Source organism: Somniosus microcephalus, chromosome 12 (genome assembly GCF_052327205.1).
Source record: "Somniosus microcephalus isolate GS21.2 chromosome 12, FLI_Smic_1.0, whole genome shotgun sequence".
NCBI classification, from domain to species: Eukaryota; Metazoa; Chordata; class Chondrichthyes; order Squaliformes; family Somniosidae; genus Somniosus; species Somniosus microcephalus.
Window position 1 is genome coordinate 148,565,223 of NC_140998.1, and position 22,242 is coordinate 148,587,464.

At 43.6% G+C, this 22,242-nt stretch overlaps 1 protein-coding gene across 7 annotated transcripts in view; it reads right to left on the reverse strand.

Annotated features, from left to right (window-relative positions):
• Nucleotides 1-22,242, reverse strand: part of pacs2 (phosphofurin acidic cluster sorting protein 2) — a 292,002-nt gene that overhangs the window by 27,922 nt on the left and 241,838 nt on the right. For all 7 annotated transcript variants that reach the window (XM_086003651.1, XM_086003648.1, XM_086003653.1 and 4 more), the window contains 5 exons: nucleotides 18,652-18,756; nucleotides 13,346-13,452; nucleotides 11,003-11,157; nucleotides 7,583-7,693; nucleotides 57-165 (listed from right to left, as the gene is read on the reverse strand). In XM_086003651.1, coding sequence (XP_085859777.1) covers nucleotides 57-165; nucleotides 7,583-7,693; nucleotides 11,003-11,157; nucleotides 13,346-13,452; nucleotides 18,652-18,756 — 587 coding nt within the window. The remainder of the gene's footprint in view (nucleotides 1-56; nucleotides 166-7,582; nucleotides 7,694-11,002; nucleotides 11,158-13,345; nucleotides 13,453-18,651; nucleotides 18,757-22,242) is intronic.

Genomic DNA, 22,242 nt, shown 5'->3' on the forward strand with positions numbered 1-22,242 from the left:
TTATTGATTTTAAAAGGAAACTCAACCACAACTCAGTGTGAAAATGATGACTGTACCTTTTCTGCTTATAAGTTAACATAGCTTCTGCGATCGGTAATTGGTGGGCGATGTTTGCATTGGAGATGTACTGGGTAACTCTAGTGACAACATTCGGTATTTCCTGCACTGTAAACAGACACAATCAACGGGTTAGGCAGCCTAATAGTTCCATTATTAACAGCCTGTCTTTCTCACAAAAGCACAGAAGCATTTATAAAATGAAAGAGACAGAAAAAAAAGAGGGGCGAAATTTAATTATCGCCAGACATTTAGCGTCCGGGGCGGGAGTACCGCCCCGGCCGCTAAAATGGGCTTACCGCCCCAGCGGGGAAGTGGAATGCTATCTCGGGCACTCCACTTCCTCTTGGGGTGGTGCCTGGGGCGCAAAGCACGGTTGCGCCGGAGCTCTATGCGGTCGGTCCGCGTAGTGCTGACGCGTTTCAGCATCCCTCCCCTTCCGTTAAAGGCTGTCTGACGGCCGCCACTAGCCCACCAGGGTGGTGTGGTGCAGTGGCCGCAGGCCGGCACGTGGTGCCGGACAGAGTAATAGCGGCCACGAACCATGCCAAGGGCCGCCAAGAGGGGCCAACCTGGAAGTCGGCCAAAATAAAAAATGTTGGTGCGGGGTGCAGCCGGACCACCCCTTTAATTACCGCCCCGCCAGCGGTGTGGGACCCAGTCTGCGACCCGTGAGGCTGTCGCTGACAATGCCCGTGGCAGCTTTGCAGGGTGCAGCTGAATTTTGGCTGTGGGGCGCTAAGCGGTCGCGCCGCTCGGCTATGTCATCATTGGTGGTGGTGCAGCAGCTCGATGCGCTACTGGCAAAGGCGCGGCATTATTGGCTAGCACCTCAGTAGCGCCCTGCCGATTTTCTCGGCAGGCGGTATTAGCGCCCCCATCTGGGCGGTAAGCCCTTTGCGCCCCATTAGCACCCCCGGGAGGCGCTAATGACGGGCGAATTTCACCCCCAGAATTTCTGCCAGAAGTTCGTTTACTAAGAAGTAGTCTTCGATATCAGCTTGCACACCTACGCACGGTGTGAAAGAAAGAAAGCAAGGACTTGTATTTACATAGCGCCTTTCATGATGTCAGGACATTCCAAAGCGCTTCACAGCCAATGTAGTACTTTTGAAATGCAGTCACTATGAGTTAGTGTTAGTTGAATTCAATTCAGAAAGTAAATAAAAATGCAGATGATTTTGATAAATTTTTGTAAAAATTCTAGATTAGAGGGTTATTTTGAGAGAGGGCTTTTCTACAATTGGAAAAATTGATTTAAAGTTAAGATTGTTCCGATGACTCGTGGGTGAATGCATCACCTGGTGCAATACTGAGCGATAAAGAGGAAGATCCCAGGTTCGATCACTAATATGATGAGGTAGCGGGGGCAGCAGAGGACACCACAACTGGCTCCCCTGGGTTATTGGGTGGGGGATGTGAGTGGGAGGAAATCAGCCATGGTTTTTTTACCCAATCACTACCCAATTAGCCCTGCATCAGGTCAGGAGAGAGTTGGGCTTGGCTGCTGACACTCTGTGGGCTCCCACATTAGGAATGGCCATTTGGGTGTGGAACCGGAGGATGTCTGGCACCTAATGAATAGTACCTAGGACAATAAACAGGAAAATGTGTTGGGCCGAGGGGGCAGGGGAAGAGAAGAGAGTTAACGCAAGTGGTTAACACAAAATGGCTGTTCAAAAGTGAAGCTTTGTTTTCCATCAGTGGGAATTTAGACCAAAACAATGACCCGTATTTTCCGATGCCTACGGCTCGTACACACCCATAGGGCCATCAGAAATGCCGGTTTCAGGCATGCGAAGTGCATGTGCTGAAAACCGGCATTTCCAATCTGTTAAGAATCCTCTTGACAGATCGCACGCCTGCCCAGGAGAAGGGCCTCTGCGGGCAGAGAGTTCCGTTTTCTGCAGAACCGCCACCTGCTGAAAACCCTTAAAAATCTTATGCCTGGTAAAAGCAGTCGTCAGGCCTGCTTTTACCAGCATGAGTTTTAAAAAGTAAAAAAAAAATTTCCCCACTCATTTATAATTTTAAAATACTTTTTAAAAAAAAAAAGTTTATTTTTAGCCCTGTAAAAAACGAATTCTTTTTTCAATAAATTAAATATTTTAAACAAAAATTTAATTTTATGTAATTTTAACTCATTTTAAAAACGTGATGGTATTCTTTATATTTATTTAATGTCTTGATACAGGTCTATCTGTCAAAAGTATGAGGGGAGATTCCCTTCTCCCATTGGCTCGCCTGGCCCATGTGATCCCAAGGACGCTTGCGAACTGCCTGCGCCCCTGGGATACGTGGGCCCTGCACATTTCGACTGTGGAGAGGCCAAGCATTGGAAGTGTCCGGACCTCAGGAGCCCTCAGGTAAGAGCGTAGATTTTTTTTCCCGATTGGAGGCATCCGCACGCAGGAAACCTATTGGAAATTACGGGCCATTATCATCGCAATAAGTCCCAGGTACCTTAAACCGCTTAACCTGGCACCCAAGAACCTCACTTTTATTTTCAGCCAATCCAGGGATTGACTCAACTGTATAGCATATGCAATAGCTCCAAGGATTGGAGGCCCCCACCCCTCCACAGCCTTCAACTGAACTGTGCTGAGCCAACAGGTGTCAGATGGAGGCCATGCCATATCCCTGTAGGGAAAGGAAGGGAGTGGGGGATGGGAAAAAAATAAAGGGTGCCATTTAGCAGGTCACTACCATGAACTCCCAGCAACGAAGAATGAGGACAAACAACTGCACTCTCAGAACCAGAGGTTCAGGAGAAAATAAGGGCAAATAAGTAAAAAAATTAAACATGCAAGAACAGATAATTAGAGCTTGGCTAGGATTATTTGACTGGATGTATAAATTTAAAACATCCACTTAGGAAACAATTTTCAGAAGCCTGCTGCAGGTGGAGTAGTCACATAATAAATTACTAAGATTTTGGATGAGACCATTGGTCCATCTAACCTAGCCTTCTATGTCTCCCATCAGGTTCCTTACTATGATTCTCGCACCAATAGCCCTATATGCCCTTACCCTAACAGGAATTCATCTGGTCCTTCTTTAAACCCTGCCCCACCATCTCTGCTGGTAATCTGCTCCACAATTCTATTGCTCTGTAAATGTTCTATTTTCCTTTGACAGATTTAACTTTAAACTGTGTCCCCTAGTCCTCAAATCTTGAACCCAATATCTGGGCAAAAACAAAAGTTCCAAGCCAATGCTTTTGGGAGAGGCTGATGCCTTCAAATAAAAATGAAGGCATTAAAAGACAACAGATAAATGCAATACAAAAAGAAAATACTGCAGATGCTGGAAATCTGAAATAAAAACAGAAAATGCTGGAGAAACTCAGGTCAGGCAGCATCTGTGAAGAGAGAAACAGAGTTAACGGGCTGGATTTTGTCAATGGGGACGTGATGGAGGCAGGATTCCCACTTTGTGCATTGTAGTCCCGCCTCCATCGAGTTCTAGCCAACCCACGCGATTTTCCCTTGATTGACCTTGTTGAGCCCGGGCCAATTAAGGGACACCCGGTTACAGGTGACGTCAGGGATTGACATTTCATCTGTCAAGAGCTTTTGACAGATGAAATATCAGCGTTTGACAGCTCTGTGAAGCTGTCAAACACAGACAATCTGACTTCTGACTTGAGTCCTTCTCCACAGACTCAGTCAGAAATCTCTCCAGAACAGAAAGCAGAATGCTGCAACTTTTGACAGCTCGCGGCCATTCTGCTTTCTGTGCCGGTGAGATGAGGGACTCCCGAGACCTGAAGGAAGAAAGCCTGCATTAGTAAGTAAAGGTAAGTAAAACTTATTTAAACACTTTACACACACCAAACACAATTACCTCTGCACTCATGCACCCATCACTCACCTGAACACCGGACATCTCGAACCCTCCAAGCCCTTCAGCCCAATGGTCCGCCTCGCTAACTTGGCGTGGTTTGGAGCCATCGGGCAGCCCACACTTCAGGGCTAAAAATAGGGATTAGGCCAAAGACTGCCTGTTAACAGGCAGTTAATTGGCACTAATCCCCTTCCCGCCTCGGGGAGGCAGCTCCCAGCACAGGTCGAGTACCTGCCTCCTGGGAAACGGGCATGGAGGCGGGAAGGGTTTGTGCCCCCCGATTCTGCAATTTTCCCCCCACTCCCGCCTCCACGGGGCTTGGAAATTCGAGCCCTACATTTCAGGTCGATGACCTTTCGTCAGAACTGGAAAAAAGCAGGAAATGGAACAGATTTTTAAGCAAGTGTAGAGGCTGGGAAAGGGGGCAGGGGATAAAAGAACAAAAGGGAAGGCCTGTGATGAGATAAAAGGCAGAAGAGGTTAAGAGAAATTAAGAGATATTCAAGGCAAAAGGAGATGGTAATGGGACAGGTTAAGAAACAAAAATTTCTCTGTTTCTCTCTTCACGGATGCTGCCTGACCTGCTGAGTTTCTCCAGGATAAATGCAGTCATTTTTGTGAAATATGTAATTTCTTTTGTTTAATGCTTTATTTTGGACATTTGAAATGTCAGTTACTGAGGAACAAAAATAGCAGTTGAAAAGAATTTTCAGAAAGCATATCGAGAGAAATGTGGGAACCTGATGGCCAGATTGTGCAATAAGGTGATACAGTCTCATTATAAAATAGCAGCGATTGTATGTCACACAATGTGACACCTTTAACATTTAAAATACCTAATTCAGCACGACCAACAGGAGTAACAGGTACTTAAGAGTCTTCAAAGAAATGCATGCCCCACATACTGACTTTAACGTGCAAGAGATTTGTATAAAATCAAATAAGTCAATGTCAAAACAAACAGTGCATCACTCACACTCACCACTGCTTTCTGAACAGAGAGAGACACAAAGCCAAACTACATGGAGGTCCACATTGTGTAATAATGATTAGCGTTTCAGTCACTTCAAAAATTATGGTCATCAAACCAAAGAACAGAACGGGGACTAATCTGATTTTTCAATATCCAGTGAACGAAGAAAGCCAGGAACCTGAACCATTAATTTGTGCCATAAAGACATTCTGTTGATTAGTTCAGAGACTAGTTTCCATGATTTATTGGCACCACATTTAAGCAGCACATTAAATGAAAACTAATGAAAAGATAAATGCTTTTATTCAAAGAATAACCCAACCAAGCAAAGAGCTAGAAGCAAACACATTATTCAAAATACAATTAAATGCCATGATGGGAGAGTTAGTGTACTACAGTGTACTGATTGGGCAAATGGCCCCAAGAGTCAGCCTTGGCTCAATGGTAGCACTCTTGCCTCCGAGTCAGAAGGTCGTGGGTTTCAGCCCCTCTCCATAGGCTTGAGCACAAAATGTAGGTTGACACTCCAGTGCAGTACTGAGGCAGTGCTCCACTGTCAGAGGTGCCGCCTTTCTGATGAGACGTTAAACTGAGGCCCTCTCAGGTGGACGCAAAACATCTCATGGCGCTATTTTGAAGGGGGTCAAGGAGCAAATATTCCTCCCTCAATCATTTAAAACAAATTATCTGGCCATTTATCTCATTTCTGTTTGTGGGACCTTGCTGTGTGCAAATTGGCTACTGCATTTGTCCATACAACAGTGACTGCACTTCAAAAGTAATTTATTGGTTGTGAAGTGCATGGGGGCATTCTGAGGATGTGAAAGGCATTACATAAATGCAAACTGTTTGTTTCTTTCTCATCATGAATTTGATGTTCTGAAACCATCCTCAGCCAGTGTGTTATACTCAACATTAAAATCAACAATTAAAACAAGGGCCGGGATTTTCTCACCTCGGGCAGGTCCGGCTTACGTTGATAGGGCTTGTTAAGCCCGCCCAGCACGTTTCCCGGTTCAATTAGAGGAAGTTGGTCTGGTGACGTCATTCATGATGCATCATCAGTCTGTTTCCTTAAAGGGACCATGACCAACTTTCTTTTGACATTTGTGCTGTCAGTGTTCTATAGCACTGAAGTGCTGCAAACACCGACAATGACTGCAGAGGTGTGCAGGGCTGCACCCAGGTTCTCCCATGACTCCCTCCATATGTTTATGGAGGGAGTCACAGCACACAGGGAGGTCCTCTTCCCTTCACATGGGCGGAAGACTCCTCCCACGATACCAACGCAGCCTGTTTGCACATTGCAGAGGAGGTCACAAGCAGGGATGTGGTCAGGAGGACCTGGGTGCAGTGATGCAAATCTTTCAATGATCTCATTAGATCAGGAAACGATAGTACAAAGCCACACTCACCTTCATCCTCCTGTGCCTCTCATCACATCCCCATCACTCTGCTTTCCCTACCCTACTCTTGCACATCGTTACTCACACCAACTTACCTTGCACCTCCACCCATCCCTCTCTATCTACATTATCACTTCCCCATCTCACTAGCCACCCCTCACACTCACCCTCATCCTAGTCCAATCATACCAACTAGCAACACACAAGGGTAGGCAGTTGGGTGTTTTATCCAATGTTCATGTAAAGTTTCTGTTAATGTGCTATCAAACATTGAAACTTTTATTTTCAACACTTTCCATTCTTCAGATTTGTGTGCACCTTTGGATGTGGTTTAGTGAGTTGCAGTGAATGGTGAGACAGAACGGTACCCCTCTCCCCCGTAATAATGATGAGTGTGAAAGGAATAGCTTGGGCATTGTAGGGATGCTTTATGCTGTTGCTGTGGGGTGGTGCCAACCTGGCACATCATGTGGCAGCCAGGGTGTACAGCGTCAAGTGAAGTAAATCTGGCCATGGTGAGGCCATCCCTGGCCTACCGGGGCAGCAATGTGCTCGGGTGCTGATGCCCTCTGTCCTGTGCAGCATCAAGTGATTGCGGAGAAGGTTGGTGTTGCTATTGGTGCTGCTGGTGTTGGGGCTGATCGTGGTGGGATTATGAGGACCAAGGTGAGACAGTATAAAGAGCAGCCATGCTGATGGAATAGATGGCAGGTGAAGGAGAGATGACAGAAGCATTCTATCAATGGTGAGAGTTCCGTCAATGAGGTGAGAGTGCATGGAGAGTGGAAAGCCTGCAGAATCTGTGCTGGAAATGGACCGAGAAACAGCTTGTGGCTGAGGAAAGTGATGATCTGTCAGGTGGGAGCTTTTACTGTATATTTGAAGCTGTCAAGTAATCAGCTGGAGCAATGGCTATTCAACTCCCGCCTCAGGTTCACAGACGTGGTCCCCGAGCAGCATGGACCCCGTGGGCGAGCAGTTAAAGTTAAAAGCATTATCAAGTGTTTGTCACCAACCCAACAGTTGGTTTAATTGGGTCGCCTGCCTCTGCGGGTCGGATCGGAGATCACACACGCGCCATTAGGAAAGATGCATTGCGGCAGCTTGACAGTGGGATCCCGACCCGCTGTCAAAAAAAAAAATCAAATTTCCCACCTGACCCCCCCCCCCCGCCCCCGCCAAAATTCTGGCCAAGGAAATTAACCAAACATGCAGATGATTTGTGATGACATGGTAACTCAATGTAGCCTGACTCTCTCAGAGTCACAATGATTTCAACGCATTACAACATATTCTTTACCTATGGAAGGGGCCTCTGTTTTGGTGAAAAAATCTTGCCATGCTGCATCCTGGAAGAAATTGTTGTACCTGTAATCTATGGAGCTGAGGTATTTGGCCACTGGGTGAGAACCTATAGAGAAAGGAAATGTGAATGTTTCAGTATATCCAGCCAGATAAAAACAGTGCTTCAATTACAACCACCTTATCTACAACTTGCTGCCTCTTACTTTTACATTTTCATTTTAACTGAGATGACAATTGTAATCAAGCTTTGTTCTAAGCTTCTAAATTTGACTTTTCATTCACTTTTACAAAAATGATTTAACATCTTAGCATCATACAGCACAGGAGGCCATCCAGCCCATTGTACTTGTGCCAGCTCTTTGAAAGAGCAATCCAATTAGTCCTACTCACCTGCTTTTTCCCTATAATCCTGTATACTTTCTCTCCATTTTTAGTTTATTGCAGTGTATAGTCAACAGTGAAATTCTTGCAGCTGCCTGTTGTGGTTGCAAGCAGGTCCACACAGCTCTCAAGACTGCGGGAGAGCCCAGCAGCTGCGTGTCAAGGCCGTGGGAAGTCCCGGCAGCTGCTGTCAAGACTGCAGGAGGAACCAGCAGCTACTGTGGAGGCCGTGGTAGGTCTTATAGAAGCTGCCCTGTGTATATCACAATCCTCACTGCATTATAGAAGCTGCCCTGTGTATATCACAATCCTCACTGCATTATAGAAGCTGCCCTGTGTATATTACAATCCTCACTGCATTATAGAAGCTGCCCTGTGTATATCACAATCCTCATTGCATTATAGAAGCTGCCCTCCATGCTGTTTTCAAGATGCTGCCTTGTATATACCCTTTGCCCAGCAGTATTATAGATACTTCCCTATATATACACCCCACTTCAAGCTGTATTACTTATAAGCTTCCTTGCACGTATTCTACTCCCAGCTATTTTTTAAATGACATTAAAGATCTTAGATTTTATGATTCAGTTCAGCACACGAATTGGGTCCAAAAGAATTTATTTGGGGCTTTTTACAAAAACAGGCAGATGTTCCACTATATTGGGAATTTTCCACAGCACCAACACATAACACTTCATTTGCAATTCTATAAGTGTACCCTATGGCAAAACAGATGGCTGACACTGAGTCACAAGACTCACAAGGTAGAAATACAAATCATGTCTCTACAGTGTGACAGTGAAGCAATAGCATCCACAGAAAACATGACAGTTAATACTTTAAAATCACTGTCAACCATCTGTTATTTATTATATTTCCTAAGTTCTTCCTTTTTATACATGGCAATAATTTCCCTCCTCTCCCTTTCTTTCTGGATGGTTGTGAATTTTCAAAACTGAGATTGATAGAATTTAGAAATTTATGGCACAGGAGGCCATTTGGCCCACTGTGTCCGTACCAGCTGAGAAAGAGTTATTCAGCCTAATCCCACTTTCCGGCTCTTGGTCCGTAGCCTTGTAAGTTGCGGCACTTCAAGTGCATATCCAAGTACAGTAAACTCTTTCGTATCCGGCACTGACGGGACCGGGATGGTGCCGGTTGATTAAAAATTCCGGATAACAGAGAGGCAGGCAATTTTTAACACAAAAAAAATAAAAACCAGTGACTATCTCGGCCACCGCGGGAAACTCAGACTTGGAAAAACGAAAAATGGATAGATTTGGCAAGATTACCGGTTTTCTATTTTGCCGGTTATTAAAGAATTCCGGTTGATTAGGTGCCGTTTAAACGAGAGTTTACTGTACTTTTTAAATGCGATGAGGGTTTCTGCCTCAATCACCCTTTCAAGCAGGGGATTCCAGACCCCCACCACCCTCTGGGTGAAAAAAGTTCTCAACTCCCCTCTAATCCTTCTTCCAATTACTTTAAAAGATAGATTTTTGTTAGTCAAGTGTATTAAGGGATATGTAACCAAGGTGGGTAAATGGAGTTAAGATACAGATCTGCCATGATCGCAGAAAAGTACAAATTGATAAATTTTGGTCGGAGAGCGAGGAGAAGCAATATAAACTAAAGGGTAGAATACTAAAGGGGATGTAGGAACAGAGAGACCTGGGGGTATATGTGCACAAGTCGTTGAAGCTGGCAGGGCAGGTTGAGAAAGTGGTTAAAAAATCATACAGGATCCTGGGCTTTATAAATAGAGCCATAGAGTACAAAAGCAAGGAAGTTATGATGAACCTATAAAACACTGGTTCGGCCTTAACTGGAGTATTGCGTCCGATTCTGGGCACCGCACTTTAGGAAGGATGTGAAGGCCTCAGAGAGGGTGCAGAAAAGATTTATAAGAATGGTTCCAGGGATGAGGGACTTCAGTTACGTGGACAGACTGGAGAAGCTGGGGTTGTTCTCCTTAGAGCAGGGAAGGTTGAGAGGAGATTTAATAGAGGTGTTCAAAATCATGAGGGGTCTGGACAGAGTAGATAGAGAGAAACTGTCCCCATTGGCAGAAGGGTCGAGAACCAGAGGACACAGATTTAAGGTGATTGGCAGAAGAACCAAAGGCAACATGAGGAAAAACTTTTTTACGCAGTGAGTGGTTATGATCTGGAATGCATTGCCTGAAAGGGTGATGGAGGCAGACTAAATCGTGACTTTCAAAAGAGAATTGGATAAGTACCTGAAGGAACTAATTTTCATGGCTACGGGGAAAGGGCAGGGGAGTGGGACTAGCTGAAGTGCTCTTGCAGAGAGCTGGCACAGGCTCAATGGGTCTCCTCATTCTATGATCTAACTGAATGGTGAAACAGTCTCGAGGGGCTGAATAGCCTACTCCCGTTCCTATGAAATTGGTGCTTATAAAGCTGAGGGATGTCAGCGCTGGGGAATGGAACATTTTTCCATCTTTAGTGTCCAATGATAACAGCAGACACGCTAAGGTACAGTAGGGATTAGATGCAGAGTAAAGCTTTCTCTACAATGCCCTTTCGGGCACTCCCAGTTTAACATTGTGTAATCACCTCATTAACCACTGCTAATATTTTCTGCCCCACCCCATTTTTTGTGTGCTATTTTCAGTGTTTCTATTCCTTTGTTAATTTCTAATGGCAAGAACCAATGCCTGCCAGAGGACAGGCAGGTAACCTGCTCCTCCATGCCAGCTCATGCTGCTTATGACCTGGCCACCAGGAGGTTCCAACACTATCCTGAGGTGAACCTCACTACCATTTGCTCTCAACTTTCATAGACAGCGCCAAACTCCTGCCTGGGGTGGTACCAGGAATGACATGGCCCAGATCAGGAACTACCTGTTCACTGACACAAATCCCCCTTCTGTTAACCCTCTACCCGTAGCATCTCCCGCCCAAGCATAAACAATCACTACTAAAATCAATGTGCAATAAAGGCAGTTTTGGGTGGAGTGAGACAGTATATTAAGTATCTTAAGATATTTGCAGTTGCAATGTGAACATACCAAGGGGAATGATGAGGAACCTCATGTAGCCAAGCCAGTCGGGAGTCTTGTGCGACAGCTGCTCCACAAAGAGCCGTAGAATAGCGCTTAGGTAATGCTGGGCACCTGCTACGGTTACTTTAATGGGGTTTGGAGTTTGGGAGTTACAGTTACAGCTGAAAACAAGCAGGAAAATTGACCAGTATTCAGTGTTTATGTTTTAAAAAAGATATTACTTCAACAACTTGTATTTATATAGCACCTTTAATGTAGTAAAACATCCCAAGGCACTCCCCCCACTAAAACATGCTCCATAGATTTTGCCTTTGAACTCTCAGTTGCATCATCCCTTTCTAGTGCTGTAACAGTATCTTTGATCAATACTGACATCCCCACCTTTTATTCCTTTCCTATCTTTCCTGTATAAATTGCAGCCAGGAATATTACATGCCCATTCCTCTCCTTATTTGAGCCAAGTCTCATTATTGCCACTCTAACATAATCCCATGTGGCTATTTATGCCTGCAGCACACCAACCTTATCTACCACATCCTGTGCATGTACAGTGTCAGCTGTGGCTCAGTTGGCAGCACTCTGGCCTTTGAGTCATAAGGTTGTGGGTTCAAATCATACTCGAGAGATTTGATCACATAATCCAGACTTCAGTGCAGTAATGAGAGAAAGCTCCACTGTTGAATGACATGTTAAATCAAGGCCCCGTCTACCTTGTCAGCTGGATACACAAGATCCCACGGCCTTATTTGTAAACTACACTTCAAAAGCACTTCATTAGTTGTGAAGTGCTTTGGGGCGTCCTAAGGTCCTGAAAGGTGCTATATAAATGCAAGTCTTTCTTTCTTTCATACTCAGAAAAACACAATTGAAGATTTATCCCTCTGTTCAGTACAATTGTTGATTTTTATTCCCCCTTGTCCCAGTTTTCTCTTCTCTCCTGAGGGCAATGATGTGTTGGGTTACAGTACTACAGTGCCAGTCTCATCTGGTACCTCACCCAGGTGTGAGCCAAGTCTGTGCGTGTCAGCAAGCTATCTGACTGTGGAGGGCAACACAGTCAAGTCCGATATTGTCCTCAGCGGTATCTACATGCACTGATTTTCAGGGGAGTGGGTGTGGGGGGTGGACGGGTCGTCTGATATCAGGAGTGGAAACCCTGGTTATTTTTTGTCCCCTCAAAGGCGCAGGAATACTGAGGCCTATTGTAACTGTTCCACTGCCAACTTGGTTAAGCTCAACCAACTCCCAACACAACGGAGATTCAGAAAATGGGTGCTTTCTGGTCTAGTATCAGTTGACTGATTTTGTTGGCACATTTAGATCCACCATTGCAGAGCATTTCTGATTTATGAACAAGGAGTTAACTCAGAAATCAGGAAGAAATTCCCTCAGGTATTTGGATTATAAACGAGAGAGAAAAAAAGGCCTGTGACTGATTTTAACTGACTGATCACACCAATACTGGTAGCAATATGAAGAAAATGATGAATACTTGTATTTATGGTCTCTCCCATTGGAATACCTCAAATCACCTCACAGAATGTCGTTATAGAGAGAAACAAGGAAGCCATTCTGCACCAGCAACTGGTTGAGGGAAGAATGTGTGCCAGGACCTCGAGAGGACCCCTTGTTTTTCGAAGCAGAAGACAGGATTTCAATTTAACATCTCATCGAAAGAACAGCACTTTAGCATTCCTCCCACATCAGCCCTGGTTATGTGATTGTGGCGTGGTGCAGGGCATATACCCATGTCCTTTGACCCATAGGTAAGAGCTTTATCGACTGAGCCAAGAAAGTAGAACTGCCATGCAGGTGTCAAAGAAGAGCCAGACACTTCCCCAAAGGGAAGGAGGCTGCACCCACACTTCTCTAAAGGCCAGCTAAATACAGACATTTGCAGGGGCAGATGCAAGTCTTCAACCTAACCTGAGGGGAGGCTGCAGGAGGAGAAAGAAAGCAAAATTAAATTACACTGAAAAGAATAAGGAGGGACTCCAAGAGGTTCAGATGGATGAATACAGAGCTCTGTAAATGGAATTATATTGAAAAATAGATTCCCCCCCCCCCGAGATTAAGTATTTCAAGTACTTACCCACTTCTACAAGAGCAGACATTTATAAAGCACAGCATAGCCTCTCTCTAATCAGATGTACACAGATCAAATTTGTATTTACTCGGATGGCTCTTGTAGAACAAGTTCAATATATACATATATATACGTCCATACACACACACACAATAAAAAATTTAAAAAAAAAATATATATATATATATAAATACATATACACATATATATCACACACAAAATTATAATCAATGACCATAATAACCAAGAATTTTCCAACTCACAAGCGTTGTATCCTGGAGACGATGGTTGTGAATGCTGCTTGTATATCTGCAGAAGAACACGTGCACACAATGGGGAGGTTGTGTTTCTGTAGTAACTCTGACACGTACTGTAAGGCAGTAAAGTATCATTAAACAGACATCCTTGTATTGATTTCTTTGTGGGTTCAATGACGAGACATTTATGAAAGAGAATGTCTTTTAATCTAAAGTCTGTTCAGCTCTTTATACAGCTTTACAGGAGACACGATGCTAGTGATGCATCTAGAACGAAACTGAAACCAAACTAAACTGCCTTGCTTGTCTCGGTCACATGCCCTCTGCTGGTCAGGCACAAGCAATTAATACATGCAATCATGCTGGTAAGGCATCATAATCGAACAGGAAAATACCATCTCTATTTGCTGATATCATTACATCTCCTTTTCTTAAAACAAAAGTATTTTACTTTTAACTAACAACATGTTTTCTTTGTATTAATCTGCATTTTAACTGTAACACTTAATGAACTTACATTATCATTATCATGATCAAGGTTTTTTAACCTTGCTTTGTGTGTTCACATGAAATATGTCAATACACTAGAACTTGAAGAAAGAATAAGATAACATTACTTCCTTCTACAACAATAGTCCTTAAATTTGCTCAATGAGTCTCTCAGGAGGCTTCGCGTGTCTTGAGGATTTTCTGATTGATTGTCCTTGAATCTGAGTTGTTGCCTCAGATGATTGGTTCTCAGCTGTGTGATCAGATTGTTCAACAGTATCAGTCTCTTGACCTGCTGTGGCTGGTCCCATGAGAAGATCTCGATGATTTCTTCTCAGAACAGCACCCTCATCTGTCTGAATGGTGTATGATCTTGGTTGAACTTCACTCAGGACAGTTCCCTTCTGAGTCCATGTGTTTGTTTTGTCTTTGAACCTTACTTGGTCACCAGTGTGGAGTTCAGGTAGGTTTGGTGTTCCTCTGTCATAGTAGTACTTTTGCTTTTCTTTCTGTTGTTCTTTGAACTTCCTCACTTTCTCCCCCTCTTTTGTTTTCAGGAGGTTCTCCGGGATGGGTAGGTTTGACCTTAGCCGACGTCCCATCAGGAGTTGGACTGGTGACATACCACACTCGAGCGGCGTTGTGCGGTATACAAGCATGCTCTGGTAGAAGTCAGTTCCACTGTCTTTTGCCTTGTACATCAGTCTTTTCACTGTGTTTGCGGGCTCTCCTGGGTCAACAGTTCTGGACAACGTGTCTGCTGTATACATCAGCTTACCCGGTGTGTACGCAACATTCAGTTCATCATAGACTGTCTCTCCTTCACTTTCCACAACGAGGACTCTCTTTACCAGGTTCAGTCTCTCACAGGCTTTTAAACCTAGTATGGCTTGCACATCCTTTGGCACCACGATTAATGCTAGCGTGTGCTCTCTGTCCTTGTGTGTTACTTTGACAATGCATCTTCCTTTCACTGGTATTTCAGTACCTGAGTATCCTGTCACTTTCACTTTGATTCCATGTATCTTTGGTCTGGGTCTAATTCTCTTAAAATCAGTCTCTGATATCACATTAACTTGTGCTCCAGTATCCAATTTAAATGGAATGCGTATGTCATTCACTTTTAGTGTCAACATCCAGTCTCTTTTTTCTTCTTTGTTTTCAGACACAACATCTACATAGAACTCCTCTATGTCGCTTTCATCTACTGCATGGACCTTGCTTTGTTGCACTTGGTTCTTGCAGCAACGGGCATAATGGTTGTTCTTGTTGCAACTATTGCATGTTTTACCATATGCTGGACACTTTCTTGGTGGATGCTGTGTACCGCATCGACTACATGACTTTCGATTGTCCCTTTCATTTTCGTTCGCTGGCCACGCCTCTTTTTTCACATGGGCGCTCTTTTTGTTAAGTTTGTGTCCGTTCTTTCTCACTACATCCACGTTGCAGCTATTGTCACTGAACAGCTCCTTTGCCTGCAACTTCACAGTCTCTGTAGCCCTACACAGTGCTATGGCTTTTCCCAGGTCTAGATCTTGCTCTCTTAGCAGTCTTTCCCTTAGACCATTATTCGGAATACCACACGCCAGTCTGTCTTTTATCAGCGAGTCTGTCAGTCCCCCAAATTCACACGATTTGCTTCTGTTTCTCAGTTCAGTCACATACTGATCAATAGTATCACCCATTTTCTGTACACGTGAAAAATCTGTGCCTCTCAAACGTCACGTTACATTTAGGTATGCAGTAGGCCTCAAACTGTTCCATTATTTTATCTAGCTTCATTTTGTCTCCATCAGCAGCGAATGTGAAGTTATTATACACCTCCAGCGCTTCATCACCCACGACATGTAAGAACAGTGACGATTTCCTTTTATTACTTTTCTCGTCAGCTCCGATTGCCGCTAAATACAATTCCAAATGTTGTTTGAATCTCCTCCAATTTTCAGCCACATTACCTGTCAACTGAAGCTTCGCCGGTGGGAGTAAACCTTCCATTTTTCACTTCGTTAGCTATTCTCTAATGGTAAGTAACGATGTTCTCTTTTGGCTTGCTAATCTGTGGAGAGCTGATTTAACTTCAGATTTTTCCTCTTCATCTCTTTCAATCACTTCTGACACCATGTATTGATTTCTTTGTGGGTTCAATGACGAGACATTTATGAAAGAGAATGTCTTTTAATCTAAAGTCTGTTCAACTCTTTATACAGCTTTACAGGAGACACGATGCTAGTGATGCATCTAGAATGAAACTGAAACCAAACTAAACTGCCTTGCTTGTCTCGGTCACATGCCCTCTGCTGGTCAGGCACAAGCAATCAATACATGCAATCATGCTGGTAAGGCATCATAATCGAACAGGTAAATACCATCTCTATTTGCTGATATCATTACAATCCTATTCTCTGATCCAGTCTCAGAGTCACAGTCATAATTTTAACTAGCGAGCTCGGCAGTGGCAAACCAAGATGGAGGCTTGGGGAACATGCTGAATGGAAGCAAGACACCCACTGGGCAAAAAAAAAATCAGAATGAGTCAACCAGAGCTTCTTTCCCACACCCACTGGCGGCAGAGGATTAGGAGCTAACGCACTAGCAGATTCTGTTGTTTCTTCTATGTTCTGGGGAAGTGGGCAACACTTGCAAGGCTGCATTTTATTGCCCATCCCTAATTACCCTGAGGGTGTTAAGTGCCAACCATGTAGTGTGGGACTGGAGTCACATGTAGGCCAGACCGGGTAGGGGTTCGAGCTTAGCCTTCCCTGAAGGGCATCAGTGTACCTGTTGTGTTTCTACGACAATGTGGCAGCATTTATGGTCATTTTATCTGGTGCCAGCCCACACATTACCAGATTTATTGAATTCAGTTTGCCGTGGTGGGAATTTAGCTCACAATCTCTGGGTCACTGTCTAATTCTGGATCCACTAGGCTACTGTAGCCTAGTTAGATAACAAAAAAGGGGAGGAGAAATGCAAAAGAAAATAAATCAAGACAGGTAACATCACCATCTCTGAGCCATACAGACCAGGAAGGTCCCGGGTTCAATCTCCAGTCTACAGTTGCGTGCTCCATTTGGCAACAGAATCCCTGGATTAGGGAAAATCTAGCTAGGGTTGCCATTCCTGATCACTATACACTGATCGCTGCTGGAAGTGGGTGTGTGGGAAAAGGACAAGATTTGGCTCTCAACTGTGACGTGGTCCACAGTTAGATTGCCTTCTGATACTTGCAGCCAAGACGTACAAATGAATAGAGGTCACTTGGACAAGCTGCCAAAGGGCAATCTTCACCGTGAAGATCTTCACCGTGACTGGCATCCCACATTCTACCCTCCATAAACTTGAGGTCAGCCAAAACTCGTCTGCCCGTGTCCTAACTCGCACCAAGTCCCGTTCACCCATCACCCCTGTGCTCGCTGACCTACATTGGCTCCCGGTTAAGTAGCGCCTCAATTTCAAAATTCTCATAGCCGTTTTTAAATCCCTCCATGGCCTCGCCCCTTCCTAGCTCGGTTATCTCCTTCAGCACCACAACCACCCCCCACCCCCCGAGATATCTGCGCTCCTCTAATTCTGTCCTCTTGAGCATCCCTGATTATAATCGCTCAACCATTGGTGGCCATGCCTTCTGTTGTCTAGGCCCTAAGCTCTAGAATTCCCTGCCTAAACTTCTCCGCCTTGCTACCTCTCTTTCCTCCTTTAAGATGCTCCTTAAAACCTACCTCTTTGACCAAGCTTTTGGTCACCTGCCCTAATTTGGTCACCTACCCACCCCAGCCACAGTCTGTTCGCCCTCCTGCCATCTGGGAGACGCTACAGATGCATTCGCACCCGTACGACCAGATTTAGGAACAGCTTCTTTCCCAGGGCTGTCATCCTACTGAACTCCACAAATAAACTCTAAAGCCTGCACATCTGCCAATGCACTTTATTATGGTTATATTTATGTTAATATACTACAAGCCAAATGTATGTTGAATGTTTAATTGTCTTAATCCAAATGTACACTCTCGGGAGCCGCAAGCCTACATTTCGTTGTACTGCACTTGTGCACTAACAATGACAATAAAAGTTGATTTGATTTGATTTTGATTTGATTTCTCCTTATGTGGCTCGGTGTCAAATTTTTTGTCTTATAATACTCCTGTGCAGCGCATTGGGACGTTTTACTACGTTAAAGGCGCTATATAAATACAAGTTGGTGTTGTTGTGAAAGGAGTCAACAATGAGTTCAGAAGAGAAAATTGGAGGAAAAAAATGATATACCACCAACTTAAATCAGTACGGAGGCAGAGAGGTAGCACTTGTTGATTGTCTTGGTGGGATTGGGCAGATCGTTGCTTATGTCAAGACAGACATGTCGCCTTATGACACAAAAGTCATTAAAATGGCAACAGGTTGATCTTTTTCTATCTAAGGATAGAAAGACTTAAGTTTATACAGCGCCTTTCATGTCCTCAGGATGTCCCAAAGTACTTTACAGCCAATGATGTACTTTTGAAGTGTAGTCACTGTTGTAATGTAGGAAACGTGGCAGCCAATTTGCACACAGCAAGCTCCCACAAACAGCAATGAAATAAATGACCAGATCATCAGTTTTAGGTGTTAGCTGAGGGATAATTATTGGGAAGGCCAGCGAGAGAACTCCCCTGCTCTTCTTCAAATAGTGCTGCGGGATCTTTTACATCTACTGGAGGGCAGATGTCTCATCCAAAAGAAGGAACCTCTGACAGTGCAGCACTCCCTCAGTGCTGCTCTGAAGTGTAGTCACTTTGTAATGTAGGAAAATCTGGTAGAAACATGTCCCTTGGGTTGGTACATACCTGTCCCTGCCAGTCTGATGTATTGATCAGAATTATGTTTTCCGGCAACTGCTCATCTGAAATTAGAATGTGATTCAACTGGTCGTAGACGGTTTTCCGAGGGATCTGCAGTATCAAACAGAGAATGCAAACACTGATAATGCAGACACGTTTTCAGTGCGTATTTTACCAGATTGAGCCAAAATCAACGCAAAGTAAACTGGGCACTTGGGTACGGAACTGGGTTTTGGCGCTTCAAAGCTCTAATTATTTAACATACCCAGGAAGCTCATACATTAAGTTTCAAAATTCCGTTAACATAGGAACAGGAGTAGGCCATTCAACCCCTCGAGCCTATTCCACCAGCCAGAGGTCATGGCTGATCTGTATCATAACTCCATCCACTTGCCTTGGCTCCATATCCTTTAATACCCTTGGCTAGCAAAAATCTAGCGATCTCAGATTTAAATTAATTAATTGAGCTTGCATCTACTGCTTTTTGGTTGGAAAGAGTTCCACACTTCTACCACCCTTTGTGTGAAGAAGTGTTTCGCAACTTCTCTCCTGAATGCCTGCCTCTGATTTTAAGGTTACGTCCCCTTGTCCTCGACTCCCCCATCAGCAGAAAATGTTTCTCTCTAACTACCCTATCAATTACTTTCAAAATCCTAAAAACCTCAATCAAATCACCCCTTAACCTTCTCTATTCCAGGGAATGCAAGACTAATTTATGTAATCTATCCTCATAATCTAACTCTTGGAGCCCTGGTAACATTTTGGTGAATCTGTGCTGTACTCCTCCTAATACCAATATATCCTTTGTAATTACGGTACCCAGAACTGTACACAGTACTCCAGATGTGGTCGCACCAGAGCTTTGTATAGCTGTAGCAAAGCTTCCTCCCCTTTATATTCTACCCTCGAGTTATAAAGGCTAATATTCCATTGGCCTCTCTGATTATTTTTTGTACCTGACCACTACATTTTAGTGATCTGTGTCCATGGACCCCTAAATCTCTTTGGACTTCCACTGTTCCTAAATTTTTAACATTTAAATAATACTCAGATCTATCCTTTTTTGGTCCAAAATGGGTGACCTCTCATACCTGCACTGGAATCCATCTGCCACAGTTATTCCCACTCACTTAATCTACCAATGTTCCTTTGTAATTTTATGCTCATGTCCACACTACTTAATATACCACTAATCTTTGTATCATCGGCACACTTAGATAACCAATAGAGAGCCATATATCCAAGTCATTAATACAGTGAACAGTTGAGGCCTCGGCACAGATCCTTGTGGGACACACTAGTCACTTCCTTCCAATTCAAGTACATACCCATTATCCTGCCTAACCAGGTCAATAATTTGCCTTCAATTCCATGAGCTTTAATTTTACCTAACAGCCTCTTATGTGGAACCTTATTGAATGCCTTCTGGAAGTCCACATAAACTACATCTATAGACATTCCCCTGTCCACTACTTTAAGTTACTTCCTCAAAAAATTTAATTAGGTTCGTTAGACATGACCTACCCTTTACAAATCCATGTTGGCTCTCTATAATCAATCAAATTTCTCCAAGTGCTCAGTCACTCGGTTCTTAATTATAGATTCCAATAATTTTCCCACAATAGATGTTAGACTAACAGGTTTATAATTTCCTGGTTTCTCTCCCTGACCTTTTTTAAATAATGGAGTTAAATTTGCAATTTTCCATTCTAAAAGGGACAATTCCTGAATCGAGAGCACTTTGGAAAATTATGGCTAAAGCATCTGCAATTTCCTCACTTACTTCCTTTAAAACCCTGGGGTGAAAAACATCAAGTCATCGGGATTTGTCAGTCTTCAGTGCCATTATTTTTTCTAATACTGTTTTCTTGTTTATGTTAATGTTAGTGAGTTCCAGTCCTTGATTCATTATTAATTTCCCTGGAATGTCAGGTACATTATCTTCTTCCTCTACTGTGAAGACTGACACAAAGTAATGATTCAACAAGTCCGCCATTTCCTTATTTTCATTTGCAATATTACCCACATCTGTTTTTAAAGGGCCCACATTACCCTTGACTACCCTTTTTCTTCAAATATAATTGCAAAAACATTTTGTGTTAATCTTGATAAGCCTCACAAGTTTCTTCTCTTTTTCCCTTTTTGCAGCTCTTACTGTCTTTTTTGTCTTCCTTTGTTGTTCTTTATATCTCTCCCAGTCCCCTAGATGTACACTATTCTTTGCACTTTTTATGCTCTTTCCTTTAGTTTTGTTATCTCTCAACTCTTCTGTTGACCATGGCCGCTATATTTGGTAAGTATCCCCTTAGGGGTATTTATTGGACCTGTATTAAACTAAATTCTTTTTTGAACACCTGTAGTTCATCTGTAGTTTAACCGAATAACAGGTTTGACCAGTTTGCTGTTGTCAGTCTCTGTCTTATCCCCTTAAAGTTAGCCGTACTAAAATCTTGAATCATAGTAATTGTGTTAGTTTCTCCTTTTCAAACCTAACATTGAATTTGATCATATTATGATCACTGTTAGATAACTGTTCCCTTACTGTCAGATTATTAACTAAGTCTGGCTCATTACTCATTACTAAATCTGGTAAGGTTGGTTCTAGAACATATTGCTCCAGAAAACTATCTTGAATGCAATCAAGAAGTTCACGACCTTGCTGATTTGAGCTACTCTGCTCTTCCTAATCTGTATGAAAATTAAAGTCTCCAATTGAAACAACTTTCCTTTTGCTACAAGCCTCTCTAATCTCTGAATACATTCTGTTACTTCATTGCTGCTATGAGGAGGCCTGTAGACAACTCCCAGTACAGTTTTAAGTCCTCTCTTATTCCTCAGTTCTAACCACAGAATCGCCACTGATTGCTTTCACTTACCTATATTCTCGCTTACTAATGTTGTAATAGTATCTTTAAAAACAAAACTGCAAACAAGGAACACAGGAACAGGAGTAGGCCATTCAGCCTCTCGAGCCTGTTCTACCATTCGATGAGATAGTCATAGTGTCATAGATTTATACAGCACAGAAAGAGGCCCTGCGGCCCATCGTGTCCACGCCGGCCATCAAGCCCTGTCTATTCTAATCCCATTTTCCAGCACTTGTATGCTATGGCGTTTCAAGTGCTCATCTAAATGCTTCTTGAATGTTGTGAGGGTTCCTGCCTCTACCACCCTTTCAGGCAGTGAGTTCCAGAATCCAACCACCCTCTGGGTGAAAAAGTTTTTCCTCAAATCACCTCTAAACCTCCTGCCCCTTACCTTGAAACTATGCCCCCTGGTTAGTGACCCCTCTACTAAGGGGGAAAGTTCCTTTCTATCTACCCTGTCTATGCCCCTCATAATTTTGTACACTTCAATCAGGTCCCCCCTCAGCCTTCTCTGCTCTAAGGAAAACAACCCCAGCCTGTCCAGTCTCTCTTCATAGCTGAAGCGCTCCAGCCCAGGTAACATCCTGGTGAATCTCCTCTGTACCCTCTCCAATGCAATCACATCCCTCCTATAGTGTGGCGACCAGAACTGCACACAGCATTCCAGCTGTGGCCTAACTAGCGTTTTGTACAGCTCCATCATAACCTCCCTGCTTTTATATTCTATGCC